The following is a 19,740-nucleotide window of genomic DNA, read 5'->3' as shown; positions in this document are numbered from 1 at the left end:
GGTCTGAAAGCCTCAACCATGGATTTTACCTCAGTAAGATAAGTTTTTCACAAAACATCTTAAGCCATAAGAGAGATCTTAAAGTGAACAAATGTTAAGAGTAGTAAGGAGGATTTTTAGCGAGTCTCAGAGTGTCTGAAGCAGGGAAGAAGGTGGAAACAGAGCGAACTGACTGGCTGATCCACCACCTAAACAGTGGAGGAAATGACCCCATAACCTTCTTTAACAAACATACAATTATTAATATGTAGATAAGATAAAATATTTGCATCCCCATATAGGGAAATTAGTTTTTACAATGGCCGAAAGGTGCAAACGCACTGCAAGTACATAAATGCGTTGCAAACACAGAAAGTACTCCAAACACAAAACAGAGGCCAGTAGAGGCCAGTCTCAGTAGAAAGAAATAAGACCAGAGTGGATTTGGGAGATTTTTTCACGCGATCCCCCTGAGGAGAAGAAGAGCGAGGTAAGACGATCTTGCACACGCAGTCATTCAAAAAACTTGAGGAAATGGTCGGAAAAAATTGGCAGCTCTACCTATAAATGCTGGTGTAACTCGCAGGGCTTTCTTCAGCGAGTTGTTGCAGATGGTGATGGCTGCAGGCAGGAAGGATCTCCTGTAGCGGTCTTGCTTACAGCAGATCTGGAGAAGCCTCCAGAAGACATATTTCCTTCCACATTGTCGAGTGGCGGAAATACGTTGTTAAAGTAAAACTGTCGGGGCTCCTGATACAACCTTTCTGTTCGAAAAAAGCTCAAAATTGTTGCTTATTCTGTTACATTTAAGCCGTAATTAAAACATTGTGCAAGTCCGGCCTTGGCGCTCGGAAGACACCAACTCATATTCTACTGCTTTGTTTACTATTTTGTGTTGTTTAGCAAAGATGGAAGTACTTTGTGTTTTTTTAAAGGGAATTTGATCAGAGTGGTTCTATTCTGAATAAAGCCAGGTGCATATACACACACATCATGATCAGATTAATTGATTGAGTGCCTATGGTACGATCGTTATTTAATCCAAATACATTTTAATCCGATTGTGAAATTTTGTGGATGTAAATGTAGCTTCTGTTGTTGCTCTGATACAGTCTAATAAAGAGTATGCTCAGGGCTATCAATAATTTTCTTAATCTTATGAATAATCTTTCCTTGTGTAGTCATCACCGGGAGTTCTAGAAGGGTCTGTTCTGGTTTATGAAGAGACTGTGAAAGTCTTTTGTTAGCAGACAGCATGACCTCTGTCATTTATAGGACCAGTCTCAGATGAAGAAAATCAGCATGAATAAAGTCAAAAGCAGACTGCAGACACGGTTCCTACAGCATAAGGCAAGTTAAATTCAAGACTTTTTAATGCCACTTGAAATAAAAAGTTAACACGGACTTCATAATAAACACAAGATAAAAAAAACTGCTTGCGACAACATTACCCAAATGTTTATTTTAACATAAACCATTTGTAAAGTGCCTTGAGATGACATGTTTCATGATTTGGCGCTATATAAATAAAATTGAATTGAATTGAATTGAATAGTTTCTGGTCGTGTTTCAAATTTTGAAAAACTTTCCATACACGAAGAAAACTAAAAGCACATAAATGGCAGATATATTTTTTAACAACTATTGAACTGAATTCATGAACTTTGTTTTGTTCCCTAGTGAAGTTAACAATAAATCAGTTTTAAAAACAACAACATAATCAGTGCTAACTCCTTTTGGCAGCTATGGCATGGTACTGCAGGCTTTCTTCAGTTTCTCCTCCACCTGTTGCAACTTTGCCATTTTGTCTTTATATCGCTTTCTTAGCGTGTTTGATTTGGTGATAAGTTGTGCCATCACCGTGCCAGCCATTCTCTCGTCACTTTGTCACCGTGTTCAAAATCCACAATACCTCTGCTTTCGTACCACCAAAGATTTGTTGCCATCTCACAGCCATCTCCGACATCACTGTCGATGTTGGAGATGGCTGAGGAGGCATTGAAGAGACGAGGGTGGAACAGAACTGAGAAATACCTGATATTTCTGGGTAACTCGATTTGGACACTTTGTGTTTCACCCTTTGCATGTGTGACTCCACTGCCTTGATTCCCGTCGTGCCGAGCTTGAATGATTTCTTGCACAAAATACACCGTGCCTCATATACATTTCCTGGTACTAGTTTTAGCCATGCAGAAAACTCTTGGCTGGATAGCCAATTTTCGTTGAATTTAGACTTCCCCATGTTGTCCAGATAAAACGTGGCGAATCTCCCCAAAGTCCTGGCCACAACATTGTTTTTATTGGTTTCGCTATTGGGACAGAACTGATAAAGGGTACAGTGAGCCGTTCGGTAAATAAAAAAAAATAAAATAATTGTTTCAGTTATTTTAATGTTTGATATGGATTACAAAAACAAAATCCTATTTATGACGTGGCAACAAATTTAAGACCTATGAATGATTTAAGACATTTTAATACCAATTAAGATGTAGATTTTATACTGAAGAATTAAATGCTTTTTAAGACTTTTTAAGGATCCGCAGAAACCCTGCTTAAGCACAGCAGTAACAGCTTTTTGCATGCCAGTAAACAGTGTCTTCGGCATAAAAATGTTTACAACCATCAGTACCATTTCTCTACAAAAATTGAAAACAGAGTTGGACCTAAAGCACCTTTTAGGATGTTTATGTATTCAGAAGACAGACCACTGTGTTCATCATCTTTGCCCAATTGTCTTTAACTGTTTAGATTCATTATTCATAATTTCTCCGTCTGCTCATCAGTAAACTTTGGATTTTATGCTGTTTTATTCTTCAGTGGTAGTATAATGTGTAAGTGGAGCGTTATTTGGCTCATTCATGTTTTTTTTGTGACGTGAAGTAGTGACTAAATTCATAAAGAATGGTTATGTTATTTTGTGCAAGGTGATTGCTGTCTGAAGGCTGTTGTTCATATCCTCCTTTTTGGTAAACTGTCTATTAATAATTACATCTATGGTGATTTTGAGCAAATAATTATCAATCATTAATTAGGATAAACAATCAACAAATCCTAATTGCACAACACGAGGAAAACAACCAATGACTGGAGTTGAACTCTGTTCGAAGCACACACTCATGGCCTGCTACAGACTGCAGGGATGGTCTTTCAGCACACACAGCAATTAAAAGAGAAATAGGTATAACTTTAAGAGTTTTATGTAGAATAGTAAAAGAATAAGGATCAAATACAAGAAAAACAAAAAAAATATTAACATATTGATCAACAAATTTTTGTACTAAACGTCTTCAATTACATAGAAGAATAAGAGAAGCTCTAAGTAACTTTTTTAGTATGATGGTTTTATAGTTTTATTCAGGGAAAACATGAATGACCTCTCTGCCATTTACCAGCTCAGAACTCTTAGCAAGGTGTGCTCCATCCTTGGGGATGAGAACCACCCATTGGCTGGTAAAATCCTGCTTCTACCTTCAGGCCGTAGGTACCCTCTGCTAAAAGCGTGGGACTGAGTTTGTCTGAGTGATTGTTGTTTAAATGCTTTCCTGCTACTGCCAGCTGTAAAACAAATTGTCCTATGGGGACAATAAAGATACCTTGAACCTTGAACATGTTTGACTTGCAGAACACAAAAATCAATAGGATAAAGAACGAGTTGGACTTTGTTCAGAAGCAAAAAGCTTAAACTAATTTAACCTCCCTACACTGATAGCAGCAGTAGAAGTAGACAGGACAGTGAATTTTGAACATGACAAGATTCATATTCCTCTGTCTCTTTGAGTGCATTGCAAGTTTTTGTCCATTTGTAAGTAAACCCGTAAGTAAACTTGAATATAAGTGCCTAAATTAATTCTGATTTTGTTAAGATGTCTGCTGGATTTTTAAATTGTTTTGGTTTAATCTATCATCTATTATCAGCAATACTAGCTGATAGCAATAACATAATAAAAACATGTTCACATATACATACATGTTAATATTTACAAAGTCTACTGCTTCAGTTTTTATAACGGCAATTTGCATATACTCCAGAATGTTATAAAGAGTGATCAGTGTAACAGCAATTAATTGCAAAGTCAATACTTGCCTAGAAAATGAACTTTATCCCCCAAAACACATTTCAACGTCATTGCAGCCCTGCCTTAAAAAGGACCAGCTAACATTGTTTCAGTGATTGCTCCATTAACACAGGTGTGGCAGCAGGGCTGTTTTGTTATTGAAATTTTTTCTAAAAATTATTTCTCAACTTTTGTCAAATTATTAAGGTTTAACAAACCAATGACAAAACATGTTTTAATTTAAATGTTTTTAAAACAGCAGTAAAACAATTTTGACGTATAAAATGTATAAAACAAATTAAATTACACGTACAGATAGAGATCATTGCAAGGTAATCAGGGAAAAAACGCTTTAGTCTACATGAAAGTTAGATTTTAATAAAGAAATTCAGCAAAATAAACCTTTGTACATGCAGCAATGTATAAAGAACATTAACTGCTCTTCATCTCTTTATGTTAAAAAAGACACATTTTTTGATAATATTTTTAAGTGGTGTTTATTCTCCAGGCTCGCCATACAGCTTTTTTAAAAAAGATTTTCTTGCCCTAATGGCAGCTTTTACCCAATTAGGCTTTCACGAAACACCGCATCATGCATTTTCTTTCAATTAAAGTACTATTTGATGCAATTTCAGGTCCAGAAACGAAGTGCAGCTCCACCTGAAGTTGATCAACAACAAATGGTAGCTTGATTTTTAACCTACCAATTCCACTGGTTTGACCATTATCAATTTATCGTTCTTGCCAATATGTTGTTGTTTTTTTCGACTGGACTGTCCAAAGGCAAAGGCATAAGCTAACCAAGACATTGCTTTGGGCCCTCAAACCACCAGGGAGCTCCCAAAAATGCTTGAATTTTTTTAAAATTCCAATTTTAGAAATGAATATTCTGACAATACAAATACATTTAATTTGATGATTTAATCATAGAATTCCAAATTGTTTAATAATTTAAGATTTAAAGGGGTTGGCAAGCTTACTTTGTAAAAGTGCAAAGAATGTTCCTCATTGTTTAAAAACTATGTTAAACTGGCAAAAACTTTGATGCTACCAGTTTATTTCATTCTTTGGGTTCAAACTTGGTTTGTTTACAAATACATCAGCAATTAACCAGTTATCCTTGATTGAATGTGGCTCCCTACAAATCTATATTGAACACTTTTAGTGTACCTTGGGCCAGCCCTTGTCACTGTGAATAGGTTTTAACTAAAATATCCATCAGAAGTAGCATCCCCCCGTGCCTTTATTAAGGGCATAGTTAGCACTAGTCCAATGGGCATGAGTTGGATTATTTTTAGAGCAATATACAAAACAGCTGATAGGGCGCCTATGGCTCAGTGGAAAGAGTTTGTCTTTGAAGGTTGTGGATATGATTACAGCTTTCCATAAAGCAGGAGTGTCTAGAGAGCATCCTGGGGGCCATTCGTGGCCCACTGAAAGGATTTTATGTGGCCCCTCCTACTATAATCCAAGAATGGAGCAAATCCAGCCTGGAAGCACAGGTGGTTTTAATCTAAAAGTTACCCTAAAATAAAAAATTACGTTCAACAAATAATATTTCTCATTTTATAAATCAGGGTCTGCATTTATCTTAATTTTGAAGTAAAAAACCCCTACAAAGATCTAATAACTTTTACTCAAAAGGAGACTTAAAATAATTACAAACATCTTTAAGTACATCAAGTAGTGCAGTATTATCACTATACCACACACAATAGACTGTTCTTAAATATATTTTTAAAGTCCAGAAGAAGCTAGGCTGCAAGTGGGGAGGCAGTGTTATGCATTCCCAGCCATACAATCTATTGGCTAAAACTGACTGCATTGGGTGGATCTGTGACAACTGCTTACTAGTGAACGCTGACGGGATACAAAACCTTAATTATTTCCCCTGAGATCAGGATAACTGGTGTATTGGCTTCTTCTATCAAACCAAAACCAAGAAACCTTGGCATTAAATACTATTCTTTCATGTAATTGGAGCGTTGTTGTCATGGATTAATCAGAAACTGGCTCCATTTTTTTCTTTTCAGCTGAGAAGTATTTTAAGCTTCAAGGACTCTGGTGTCAAAGGGAGAATTAGAGATGAGTTGTCGTGCTTTAATTTCATCTTAGTTGGCTACTATAACCGTATTTTTACATGTTTCAAAATGAAAGATCTTCATCGCTTCCATTCAGCTCAAAATGCTGCTGCAAGACTTAACCAGCACTAAACAGAGATAGCACATTTTCCCAACTTTAAATGGGACACGTCATTCTTTGAAGTTCTTTCTCTTCACGTTTAGATCCTTCAGTTGTGGTCTATATAAAGTGGAACTGCAATGCCTTGGTCTGAATTCCTTGTTATTAAATCATAAATTATTTTCCATTAGACTTCAAAACCGCCCCACGCTTTTAGCTTGTTCTATGCTGTATGATGTATACAGTTATGTATTGTGTTTTTATCAGCTGTGTTTTTATGCCTGTTTTTAATTATAAAGCACTTCGTGGTTTTTGATCTGTAAAAAAAAGTGATAAAAAGTTTACTTACTTCTTCGATATACTTTATCACCATGCATTTTTATTAATATCTGATGGAATGCCACAAATCTGCATTGACTATTGATTTATTTAATATTCCAAAACCGAGGGAAACTTCCTCCGGACGACCAGCATTGATTTGACCAGCAAAGTGAAATGTGGACCAGCTACTGTTTGCCCAGCAGCACATCTGTATGCCAGTATAAAACACAATTACATGTTGAAAACTATAAAAGTAGGTGTGGTTAGAAGCATTGCATTTTACTTAATGTTTTAATCTTATTTCTGCAGACAAGTGCTAAACAAAGGAAGATGTGACTACAGCTCCATGGGGGGAACAAAACTGTCCATGTTCCTAGCTTGAAGACATTACTGCTGATGTTATGTTCGTCTGTAAATAAAAGTTTGAAAGTCTATTGTGTGAGAAGAGTTTCATTTGTTTACATACATAAGTCCTTCAGAAATTGCGGGAATGCGGTGGCATAAAAATTTCCCCAGAGGAATCACAGGGATAATATCATATTCTGCTATAGCGAGGGCCAATTGGCGGGGCACGGTAAGAAAATTACTTTTTTACAAGTTCTGATCGTAACAGAGCACTGAAGGAGATAAAGTCCTAAAGTCAGTAGCTGGGCTATCTGAGTCATGTAGGAGGATAAACAGAGTGGGAACAGTCCAAGGACAGCTTTATAGACCAAAATGTACCAACACGGGTCTAAAGATTGACAATGATGGCAATGTGACCCAGAAATATAGAGTACAATGAGGAATGAGAGATTTATACCCTGTTATGAACAGTAATGCTTCATTATTGACAACATCCAATAAAAATGTTTACAACCATCAGTACCATTTCTCTGTACATAAATTGAAAACAGAGTTGGACCTAAAGCAGAACTTCATAGCACACCTTTTGGGATCTTTATGTATTCAGAAGATAGACCACTGTGTTCATCATCTTTGCCCAACTCTCTTTAACTGTTTAGCTTCATAATTCATCATTTCTCTGTCTGCTCATCAGTTATCAATTCATCAATTTTGTAATTTATTCTGTTATTTCATTCTTTAGCAGTTTACTGAATATTGTGTGGGTGGAACGCTTATTGCCACATTAATGTTGACTGTGATGTGAAATAGTTACTAAATTCACACATCTGAAGAATGCTGGTGCTTATTTGGTGCAAGGTGATTACTGTCTGAAGGCTCTTCTTCATGTCGTTCTTTTTGGAAAACTGTCTATTGATCATCACATCTATGGGGATTTTGAGCAAATAATTATCATTAATTAGGATTAACAATCAACAAATCCTAATTGCACAACACGAGGAAAACAACCAATGACTGGAGTTGAACTCTGTTCGAAGCACACACTCATGGCCTGCTACAGACTGCAGGGAAGGTCTTTCAGCACACACAGCAATTAAAAGAAAAATAGGTATAACTTCAAGAGTTTTATGCAGAATAGTAAAAATTGAGGAGCAATGAAAAAAAAAAAACATTACAATATCGATCTCAACTCATTTTTGTACTAAATGTCTTCAGTTACATTGGATTACATAGATGAATAGGAGCAGCTCTAAGTCAAACACTGTTTTAGTTTGATCTGCCATCAAAGGCATGAGTTTTGTTTATTCAGGCAAAAATGTTTGAACTATAGAAAACAAATCGATAAAAACAAATTGGACTTTGTTCTGAAGCAAAAGCTTTGATTTAGTTTAACCTCCCTACACTGATAGTCTGAAGCAGATGTAGAAGGAGACGGGACAGTGAATTTTCAACATGAGAGGACTTATATTCCTCTGTCTCTTTGGGTGCATTGCGAGTTGCCCATTTGTAAGTAAACCCGCTGAATGGTTTTATTGTTTAACTTGAATATTTCAAGTACCTAAATTAATTCTGATTTTGTTAGGATGTCTGTTTTCTTCGTTATTATGTATAAGAATTTATCTGGATTTGCTGTGGCAGCAAGAAATATGTACAAATTATGTGATATTGCTAAATTAAATCTCCATTTAGATTGTAATGTAAAATCTAACTGTAATCAAGAGTATGTAACTGAATGCTTATAGAATAAATAATGTAAGTAATTTTTACAAAAAAATACTTCCACTGATTTTGGGGGTAACAATTATTTTGGAACCTTCCATTATTCAGATTCAGGATCTGAATATTAAAGATTAAAGCTCTTTTATTCAGTTTGCCCAAACACATTAACCAATGTCGGAGGATTGTTTTTCTTGACTTTTCAATATATTATTTAAAAGCTAAACTGAACATTTCAAATCAAATTGTAAATATGCTTCTTAAAAAGTACCTCATTTGAAAAACAAAACCCTGTTTACACATTACAATATTGGTATTAAATATCAAAATTGAATATATACCTGAACTAACCTGTATTATATTTTAATACCTTTTCAGGGGCCACGAGGTAGCTGTCTTGCGCTGCAGGGGAAGAACGAGACGATCCGCTTGCCTGTGGGTAGATCGTCATAACTATATTTTACTGTTAAAATGTTGAGTCTCTAAAGTTTTCTTTAGGTAACGTAAAGTGTAACTCAACCCCATGTAAAATAATAACCCCACCTCCAGACAAATTTGAAATATTCCATCAAAGTGGGTTAGGGAATACGCGGGAAAGGGAGTGGAGGGTCTGTGTTGGGGGAAAGCAGCAGCTAGCTAGATTTACCATCATGGAGAGTGAGCAGAGTTACGCTGGTAGTTACACCACGGTTCAGCCTTTTAAGGTGGAGGATTTTCACCCCCCCTCGTCTACGTAGGTTGAGGGAGGCTTTGTGGAACCCAGTTGGCCAGAGTCTCATCAGTTTGAGATCAAGGCGCTGACTGAGCATCATCCGAAGCCGTCTTGCCATATCCCTACATTGCCAGAGCTATTTACTTCAGTTTCTCCAAATTACATCACAAAACCTTTTGAAGCAATTGCAATACGGATTTGAAATTAAGTGCAAGATCGCCGTTTAACCCTAGGAGGGCAGGATTTCTATAAATATGCACTAATTTGTCAAAATAATGTCCAAGATAGGTAGAAAGTACTGTAAGACAACCATGTAAGCAGTTTATTGGCAAAAATAGTTGCTTTGGGGGTGAGTTATCCTTTAGGCTGCAACTTGATCAACTGTTCAGATCTAACATGATACCATCCAGAGTGGAAAAAAATACTATTTTGTGGTCTCTGCTCATCTTTGATAAGATGAAAACTGTTCAGATGTCCCCTTGTGCAATGTGTTTGCATTGTTTTCAAAAATGTTAATATTATTCTACAGAACAATGCTCTGTCTTATTACTCAGGATTAGAGGATTACTACGTTAAAAGTTGCTTGCTCAGTATAACCAAGTATCTGCTCTGGATTAAGTTAAGAGTTCAACTGATCTGAAAGCAACACCTCTCAAACAGTCCAAAATCTCAGAAAATGAAAGCTAAAAAGGGACACATGACACATTAAACCTATTCTCCCTCTCTACATGTTTCATGTGTTAAATTTGACTTTCGTCAGAGAAATCTTTACAGGGAAATTGAGGCTGTATGTAATCGACCGCACATGTTTGTATGATTGTGTTGGGTGGGCAGTAGGTGGGGGTAGAAGTATTGGAACTATTTATCCTCTTGATTGTACTCTGGTGTCCTTCCACAGTCCAAAAACAAGACTGTTAGGTTACCTGGTCTCTCTAAATTACCCTTAGGAGTGTGTGGGCATGGTTGTTGGTTCTGTGTTTCCCTGTGATGGACTGGCGACCTGTTCAGGGTGAATGCCACCTCTCACCCAATGACCAACTGGAGATAGGCACCACCACCCCCCTGCACAGATATAGATAATTGATGTATAGATGGATCCTCTTAATTGTGGTGGATGTTGAAGACTGGACTCCTACTTCAGCTATGTGATTGCTGAGCTATTGCTGCGTTTTAATAGGAGCTAGAAACGACAACACATTCGATCTGTAGCAAGACGGCAAATAATTGGAATTTTTAAATTGTTTTGGTTCAATCTATCATCTATTATCAGCAATACAAGCTGATAGCAATACCTCTCTCCATTTTCTGTGTTCAAAAACACAATAAAAAAAACATGTTCACAAATACATAGTTTAAACCGGTATATGTGTCCCCAGATTATTTAGAAACAAATCACTAGTGCCGATAGGTTGTTTATAGCTGTAACCATTTTGGACACAAAACTTGGGGTTGATGAGCCACCTTCAACCTTCCTAGAGAAAAATCCAAATCCAGAGGCATTTTTCATGTTTTACCAACAGTAAACTAAATTGGGAAAGTAACATTTTGTTAAACTATTGAAATGCATTAACAGTAAGATGCACAGGACTTGTGTTTTCTTCCACTGAGAATTATTTTGAGTGACTTGTCAGGACTTTGGCCAGACAGTTCCAAAACAGACAACTAATTTTCATGTCACAAAGGCATTGCTTAGTTGATTTAGCAGTATGCTTTAGCTTTTAAAGTGATCCTTAAACTTAACATCTTTAATCACCTTCAGCTTTCTAGAAGACACTTTAAGGTTTTTAGTCAACGGCAATTGAAAGTCTCAATGGACCCACAGCTGACAAGCGTTAGGCATAAAATGTCTAAACATGTGTTTAGTTTACAGATATTAAACTGAAATATCATTCCAGAGTGTTGTTCTAGTTCATTTTAGTTGTGTTCTTTAAAGAGAAAAAGCAAACTGTTAAACTGGATGTAATCTACTATCAAGATGTGGAATTAGGGGAGGAATAAAATACTTTTTGGGGTTCACAGTTTGCACTTCCTGGCCACTTACCTGTAACCGTAGCTCAGGTGTTTCCTCCGTTGAGGATGAGGGTAAACTTCCACCTGGTGCCTTCCTTGCTGGGTAATTAGTTGATATCTAGGGCTTCAATACCTGTTACCGCAGATATAAACATTTTTACCCATGATGTTTGAGACTTGTCTTGTATTTTGTTTATCGCTTATCACACTGATAAATGTGCCACATGCTTCTAAATGAACTCACATAACTAGCGGATAGCTGAGTGAATCAGATACACATATCCGCTCTTAGGTTGAGGATTCATGGCGCTTGTTGCTGTAACTTTCCATCAGTAAAATTCCCGATATAACCGTTAGAATTCCGTTAGCTTCCACCTGCGTCCGCGTGCGACCATACAGCTGGCTGGACTCCGACGCACGCGCGAGGACGTTCTACGCCACTTTTAAAGGGGCCGCGTCCCTGCTGCAGTTTAACTACTTCCTGATAGGATAGATGGGCGCAAACCAAAGACTGAGAGATTACTACCTAATTCTAATATTTGAAGAATGTTGTATATAAAGAATATTATAACAACTAAAAAACACATTTTCAGAGCTACTAGGGATAGAGGAAGGAAGGAATAAGGAGGGAAGAAAGGAGGGATAGTGGAAAGCACGGAAAAAGGAGGGAAGGAAGGATAGAAAGGAAGGAAGAAAAGGACGTACGAAGGAATGAGGGAGGCAGGGCAGAGGTTAGGAGGGAAGGAAGAATGGAGGAACAGAGGGAAGGAAAGAAGAACGAGGGGAGGATGGAAGGAGGGAGGGAGAAAGAAGGAAGGGAAGGTAGGAAGGAAGAAGGGAGGGAAGAAGAAATCAAGAGAGGGGGGAGAAAAGAACTAATGAACGAGGGAGGGAGGAGAGAAGGTAAGAAAGAAAAAGAATACATTAATAAAAAAGTAAGGAAAGAAGGAAAGACAGATACTGGAGGAAATGCACAAAGGAGGAAGGAAGAACAGAAGGAAGGAAGGTAGGACAAAAGGGGTAAGAGAGGGAACAAAGGTAACAAGGAAGGATAGAAGGAAAGGATGGAGAAGGAACAGAATGAAAGATAGACGGAAAGAAGGATGGGTGAGTAAAGGACTTAATGAAGGAAGGTGGATACAAGAAAAGGAAGAAGGGACTTAAAAAAAAGGAAGTAAAGCAGAACATCATACCTGCCTCTGTGTCACAGCCGATTTCCAAACTCTGTTATTGCAAATCTTTGATCTGCCGATATGGACTTAAGTTTCCGATCTCTCTTCAAAAGTATCTTTAACATTATGCAAAGCATGTTTTCCATGATTTCCTGCTCAGACAGACAATTTTTTCCTGTTATTTGTTATTATTAACAAAAAAGGCAGAGGCTCCAAGCTCTTGCTTAAGTGGGGAAATGTTGCTCCTTTCTGCATGTTTCCTTCTTTTGTTTATTGCTTACAAAACAAGATTTAAGGACAGCTGGTCAAGTTCTGTTGTTTATTATAAAACTTTTATCCAGTTTTTATTTAAAAATATGTAAATTAACCTGTATTACCTAAAAAAGGAGAGCTGGGACCATTTCTGAGAAAGAGTTGTTCTTGTAAAATGTAAAAATGCAATGTTGACTGATATTGATTACGCTGCTGCTTTGTTTAAAGTGCAAAGCTGAGTAAGGGTAAATGCGTATATACTGCCAGTCTAAAGTTTCTGTCCTCTTTTTCCTCTTCCCTCCCTTTTAGATGCCAACAGAAACCAACAACACAAGCAATAATGTAGGTAAACTTAATAAAATGTCTAATGTTTAAATGTAATTATTATTTTTTTTAAATAGGAATCAGCGACCAGGCCACATTACGTGTGTAAATATGGGTCGGTGTCGTCCAGGACAAGAACTTCTTATGAGTTCAGATCACTGGTTGAATCGAAATTAATCTGTGCTCATAGTTCATAAACTAAAACACTACAAAGCAGTCATGGTTCTCTGATGAAAGGTGCCCTGGGTGAGCCCCTTCTGGTCCCCTCCCCTAAACCAACTAAAATACAGGATGTTATCTTGCATTTTAGGAATTCTATTGTAAACACATAACCCAGTCTCCCTTTTCACAGCAGTAAGTAGGGGATGGCCCTGTTTGTAGCAGCCTCTCCTGCAGTAACCACACTAAGCGGAGCGCAAACAAAACTTTGTGTAAGAGGTTTTTTTTTTTATTGAGCCTGAGACTTCAGTTTAAGTTGTTACATTTAAAGCAAACACACGAACAGTGTGTGGCAATCTCCAAGCTCTTAGCCAAGAGGGAAAATGTTGTTGCACTTCCCTACATAAAGTACCTGAGGTTTGCCCTAAAAACAATCTTTATTAGGTTTTTAGTGCGGTATTTGGTAAATAAACCTTAAAACAATCTCAAAGATTGTCAGATGAAATTGCTTCTGGAAAAGGTGTAGTGTTCAAACTGTAAAGTCTATTTTTTTAAAACAAAGATCGAGTAAAGGGACATGTCTATAAATTGCCTGTCTGTAGTAATTCTCCCTGTTTTTTCTCTGCTATGTTTCATGACCCCCAACAACATCAGCAAGAATGTAGTTAAACTTAATGTAATGTGGATATTTGTTGAAATAAGAGCTCAAAGAAATATTCTCCTTTTTTAGGTGACAAAAGACAAAGACGTCAATGGAACTGTATGTAGACTTCCTTTTTTATATAAATTAATAACATTAAGATGTTAATATTCTGGATATGTTTGGGGAGACCCAAGAACAGGAGGACACACATATGAGGAGCCCCACGTTATTATGGTGTTTTTTTCTTTGTTTACCTGTCAGCGGAACGGAACTCTGAGTGCCAATGACAGCAATGCTACCTTTCCCCTAAAACCTGATGAAAAAGAGGTAAGAAGTCATATGAGAGGAATAAATGTCGTAATCCTTGTCTGGTGCAGTCACAGTGGCAAATAACAAATATGATGCACCATACATTTTCAAAATTCTGCTGTGCTTTACTGACCATCAAACCACTACCATGACTATCAAAATGTTCCCAATTAAAAAACTTTTTTTTCCATTAAAAAAATCATAACCAGTGAGATTCTTTTAGGAAAAAAGCCTCAAAATAATTTTCAGTGATCACCAAGACATGCATTTACATGCATTTTTTAAATCATAAGTTTAATATTGCTGCTCTGCAGACCTTGTGCAAAAAGCCTAAGACCCATCAAACTGAAAATGTTTTACTTAATGTAAAAATATTTTCTCAGTATTTATCCTTTAATAAGCCATGCTTCATCTTGAGCTGTTAATTTCTTATCAAGCAGGTTCTTCATCCTTTAGCTAAACGGATGAGAATCAAATTTATGAAAAAATCTTCCCTAAAAACCACTGCGAGGAAGGGCTTTTTGGATGGACATTGAACCAAAGTGGAGCTTCTTAGGGGGCAAATAGGAAAACTGAATCTCACTGTTATCAATATTTCTCACGTTTTATTTCAGCCATATTCCAGTTCCAGGGTCTGCAACCTTTCCAATCCAAAGAGCCATTTCTTCATCAGTCAAGCTAAATGAACCTTGTTTAGAGTTTTATATTTTTTGATAATTATCTAATCTAGGAAAGGTGTTCTTATTTTTAAAGAAATATCAATTTATTTCTACTTTTAGGTTTTAAAATAAAGAAAAACAGAAAATATTTGCCAAAAGGGGATGCATACGTTCTATAGGATGTTTATATTAGTAGAAATTTATGTTTATTTAAAAAAATAAAACATTTCCAAACTTGTGATAGGAAAATAGATCTGAAAGAATATTACTGGTATTTTTATTGTGTTCTTTTCTGGAAATGTACAAACTGCCAAAACTTGCATATATTATTATAAATCACTATACATTTAAGAAATTACTTGGTTCTTTATCATTTTTAGCAAACGTTATTAAGTGATATTGTGGAAGGTCAAAAGAGCCACTTGTGGCTGTGGAGCCGCAGGTTGCAGACCCCTGTTGTTGTTTATTCTCTCTGCAGTTCATATTTTAAAATTTTCATTCTTAGGGTTGTTTCAACTAAAGGTTTTCCAAATTCCTTCACCAGAACCATTAATCTACACAGACAGTTTTTATTTCCATCATGGGTTTCACAAAAAGTGCTCTTAATGTAGTTTTTGTGGAAATCTTCCCAAAAATTATTTCTCAACTTTCGTCAAACATATTACGTTTTTTTTTTGGAAAAAACATGTTTTAATTCTAAGTTCTAAAAACAGAAGTAAATGAATTTAGAAGTATTAAATTTATAAAACAATAAATAAAATATATGTGCAGACAGGGATTATCACAAGGTCATTGCAAGAAAAAAAAACACTTTAGGTTTTGCATGAATAAAGGCCAGTATAAGATCAGCAAAAACAGAGTTTTTATAGAAAACCATCTGTTAGAAACCAAACAAAAAAAAAAAAGGTTTTTCCCAGACGATGCGTCAAGACGCAGCTGCAGAACGGCTTTATTTTGTTCCTGCAGCCCTGAGAGAGAGAACAAATGCTTATGTCCTTCTGGAGTATATTTAGGTCTTCGGACTTTCTGTAGCTTGTCAAATACTTTAATGAAAAAAGGGTCATTTTCTGTTTCAGATGCCAGAACAAAGTAAACAGACGATTATTAAGGTAAATTTGACTTTTATAAAGCAATGAATAACATTATCATGTTGACATTTCTGCAAAAATTGCAATCAATTAAGCAACAAGTTGTTAAATTATGTGTTTTTCTGCACCTTTCCATGGAACGGGGGCTGGACTCTAAATGAAAATCCGCCATAGGTCTCAAAGGTAACAATCACATGTAAAAGAAAGATGAGAATCCTGCATAACCAACTTAAAAACATTGCTGTGTGTAGGAGATATGTATCAGTACTTCAAACTGATATGTCAAAAAAGAAAAAAGTCCAACAAATTTTTTAAGGCTACATGAAAGTTGGATTTTAATAATGGAATTCAGCAAAATAAACCTTTCTACATGCAGCAATGTATAAAGAACATCAACTAGTCTTCATCTCTTTGTTAAAAAAGACAGATTTTTGATAATATTTTTAAGTGGTGTTTACTCTCCAGGCTATCCATACCACTTTTTAAAAAAGATTTTCTTGTCCTGATCTTACATCTTACGCTCAATTAGGCTTTGACAAAACACCGCATCATTTTTTTCAATTAAAGTACTATTTGATGCAATTTCAGGTCCAGAAACGAAGTGCAGCTCCACCTGAAGCTGATCAACAACAACAAATGGTAGGTTAAAAAGTTAGATTTTTGATTTTTTTTTTGTCACCAATTCCACCAGTATAACCATCATTACTTTATTCTTCTTGCCAATTAAAAGTAAAATCTTCAAATTTATTTCAATGTGTTTTTTCGACTGGACTGTCATGATCAGAGCAGGCTAAAGGCCATAAGCAAACCAAGCCTCTGCTTTGGGCCCTCAAACCACCAGGAAGCTCCCAAAAATGCTTGAATTTTAAAGCTGAACATAGACCAACAGGTTTTGTTTACAGATAATGAGAATACAGATAAATTTAATTTGACGGTTTAAACATAGGATTTAAATATTCCTTATTGTTTGAACGTCATGTTAAGCTAGCATAGACTCGTAGCATCTAATGCTGCGAGTTTATTTCGTTCTTTGGGTTCAAACTTGGTTTGTTCAACAATACATCTCAGCAATTAAGCAGTGATCCTTAATTAAACTTGGCTCCCTTTCCCAGATTCCTACAAATGTATATTGAAAGGGTGTTAGTGCGCCCATGTGCCCAATTAGCAAAATCAGAGATGTCCCACATTTTCATTAGAAATATCTGGTCACCCAGTAACATTGATGATGCTATCTAATCAGTGTTGTACAATCTACCAAATATTGATTCTTTAATAGAAGCTTTTGTTAGTGGAAACGATGTTTTAGGTTTCGATGTGAGTGGTTGAAGTAGCATGTCAGTAATGATGATGGACTAGTGGTTCAAAAGGCCCCTCCTTCTGAAATACATCTTTATGCTTTATGACGTATGCTGTTTTGTTTTATGTTTTTATCGGCTGTGTTTTTTGGCCTGTTTTTAATTGTAAATCACCTTCAGGGTTTTGATCTGAAAAAATATCATCACTTTTATCAATATCTCATAGAATGCCACAAATCTAGATTGACTATTGATTTATTTAATATTCCAGAACCGAGGGAAACCTCCTCCGGATGACCAGCATTCATTTGACCATTTTTCATTGCCAACAAAGTGAAATGTGGACCAGGTACCGTTTGCCCTGCAGCACATCTGTATGCCAGTATAAAACACAATGTTGAAAACTATAAAAGTAGGTGAGGTTAGGAGCATCGCATTTTCTTAATTTTTGAATCTCATGTCTGCAGGCAAATGCTAAACAAAGGAAGACATGTAACTACGGATCCATGGGGGGGAGGGACTGTCTATGTTCCTACCTTCAACAAATTACTGCTAAAGTTATGTTCATCTGTGAATAAAACTTTGAAAATCTATTATGTGAGAAGGGTTTCATTTGTTTACATACACGGTAAGTCCTTCAGAAATGGCTTGGAATGCATCAGTATAAATGTGCAAATCTATAGTTGTTATTCATATTTAGTTTAGTCTCAGTTTAGTTTAGATGTGATACAAATTGTGTCTGGTCCACATAACAAAAAAAAAGCTTTTATAATAAAAGGCTTAAATTGTAACTTTAATCATCAGTTCTTGCAACGCTCAGTCATGTTCAAAGTATACAGTGGAGCAGCAGAGCTACAATGAACGGCTAACCTAGCCACTAAGCTAACCGCAAACCTAGCTGCTAAGCTAGCTGTATACATAAACACTAGAAGTGCGCAGCCAGCAAGCGGAAACTCAGAAACAAAGAGCCCGGACACTGATGTTACGTGAACGTGTCAGAATGACTGGCATGTGGGACAACCAATAGGTATGGTGAGGGACAAAGGGGGGTGAGTTATAATGTCTATGGCTGAGAGCAAGAATAAAACTTTGATAAATCCATGCCCTTCAGACTGCTCGGCAGAGAATGGTTAGAGTTTTTACAGGCCTGCAGCTCCCACAGAGAAACCTCCCTTTTCTGTATACATGATGTATTTACTACTTTCAGGATGGAAGGATGAATTTACCCAGTATGCCAAAAAGGTGTTTCTGAGCAGGATTAGCAACTATAGCTTTAAGATGAATGTGCTTGCTGCTTCTCAATTTATATAGAACAACAACCATAACCCATCCAGAATTTAAAAAAGTATTTTGCAAGCAAACAAAGAAAGGGGTGATTTGGTATAGCCTAGTTTTTTATTCTACCACTAGGCAGCAAACATCTGGGCCTTACTTGTACTAGTATTGTAGAAGCAGTTAATATCCACCACGGCTGCCAATTGAGGAGGCTTCTTAGGGCCATACAAACGCCGCTCAGCTGTGGTTTGGGTGTTGTAGTTCATCCCAAAGACAGAACATCCAAACCACAGCTGAGTGCCGTTGTGCATGTGGTCCAATGCAGCGAGGACTGTTCAGACTCCTACATCGGAGAAACTAAACAACATAAAACATAAACGCATGGCACGGCACAGGAGGGCCAACAGCTCAGGGCAAGATTCAGCAGTCCACTTGCACCTCAAGAACACAGAGCACTCTTTTGATGACAATGATGTCCAAATCTTGTCCAAAGGGAGAACAGATAGTTTGAAATAGGGGTGAAAGAAGCCATCTTGGTCAAAAGAAAAGCCATCACTAAACAGAGAGGGAGGACTGTGCTTCCAACTCCCCAGTGTTAACAGCTCAGTTCTCCAACATATTCCAAAAAGATTACATCGGCATCTCGTCACGTTTCAGGTGACCAAGTATTCCACTCACACCAAGTTATATCTTCTAACGACCCAGGGCAGTGGGTCATTGATTTGCATCTGACTGAGAATGGGCCTTCATGTCCGTAAAAACAGCAGTGCACCAACTACAGGTTGCTCGAGTGCGAGCCACCAGAATTGACAAAGACCGCTGGATAGATGTTGATACATTTTCAGAAAGAACTGAGCGAAAGTCCTGTTGCCTCTGACTGAGGCCTGTTTGCTGTTCAAATATACACTTTTTATTTTACCTCCTCTCCATTGATGTACTGTTGTAATTCCCTTTCCTTGTTTACTCTTAAGCCCTTGTCCATCTAATTTTGCACTTTTCCTTTTATTTCATGTACTGCATGATACATGTAGGGATAATAAATCAAATACAAAATAGTAAATAGCTTTAGATTCTGCTTTGGAAAAACAAACAGAGTTGAAATCAGTTTACTCACTCAGAGGTGCAGCAGACCCATTCCAGGTCCAGATTGATTGTCCAGAAACATCACCTTATTTACTCCCACCTCCTCCTCCAGTTCCTCTTTTTAGCCACTGCACAAAATACACCTCTAGCAGAAGAAGGANA

At 36.9% G+C, this 19,740-nt stretch overlaps 1 protein-coding gene and 1 long non-coding RNA gene across 3 annotated transcripts; both read left to right on the top strand.

Annotated features, from left to right (window-relative positions):
- The first annotated feature begins 5,231 nt into the window (after nucleotides 1-5,231).
- On the top strand, nucleotides 5,232-6,968 carry LOC118556734. Its single transcript, XR_004927315.1, has 2 exons — nucleotides 5,232-6,746; nucleotides 6,846-6,968. It is a non-coding gene; the product is annotated as an uncharacterized LOC118556734 (long non-coding RNA).
- A 1,303-nt stretch (nucleotides 6,969-8,271) lies between these two features.
- Nucleotides 8,272-17,813, top strand: LOC105933010. Of its 2 annotated transcripts, XM_012872373.3 has the most exons (10): nucleotides 8,272-8,387; nucleotides 8,976-9,032; nucleotides 13,053-13,085; nucleotides 13,957-13,986; nucleotides 14,131-14,196; nucleotides 15,914-15,946; nucleotides 16,100-16,108; nucleotides 16,514-16,564; nucleotides 17,492-17,569; nucleotides 17,688-17,813. In XM_012872373.3, the coding sequence occupies exons 1-9, from the start codon at nucleotides 8,334-8,336 to the stop codon at nucleotides 17,555-17,557; spliced, it is 399 nt and encodes a 132-aa protein (XP_012727827.2). In that variant the 5' UTR covers nucleotides 8,272-8,333; the 3' UTR covers nucleotides 17,558-17,569; nucleotides 17,688-17,813. The 2 variants fall into 2 exon arrangements, with proteins under 2 accessions (XP_012727827.2, XP_021177210.2); XM_021321535.2 differs by lacking the exons at nucleotides 15,914-15,946; nucleotides 16,100-16,108.
- The last annotated feature ends 1,927 nt before the right edge of the window (nucleotides 17,814-19,740 follow it).

This window comes from Fundulus heteroclitus, chromosome 21, assembly GCF_011125445.2.
Source record: "Fundulus heteroclitus isolate FHET01 chromosome 21, MU-UCD_Fhet_4.1, whole genome shotgun sequence".
NCBI classification, from domain to species: Eukaryota; Metazoa; Chordata; class Actinopteri; order Cyprinodontiformes; family Fundulidae; genus Fundulus; species Fundulus heteroclitus.
This window is presented reverse-complemented; position numbering and strand designations above follow the sequence as displayed.

What these genes read in the sequence shown, in the direction of transcription:
- LOC105933010 (XM_012872373.3), top strand. Translation starts at nt 8,334, where the DNA reads ATGAGAGGACTTATATTCCTCTGTCTCTTTGGGTGCATTGCGAGTTGC. An exon ending in CCAACAACACAAGCAATAAT is followed by an intron (nt 13,086 to 13,956) that starts GTAGGTAAACTT and finishes CTCCTTTTTTAG; the next exon opens with GTGACAAAAGACAAAGACGT. An exon ending in ACAAAGACGTCAATGGAACT is followed by an intron (nt 13,987 to 14,130) that starts GTATGTAGACTT and finishes TTTACCTGTCAG; the next exon opens with CGGAACGGAACTCTGAGTGC.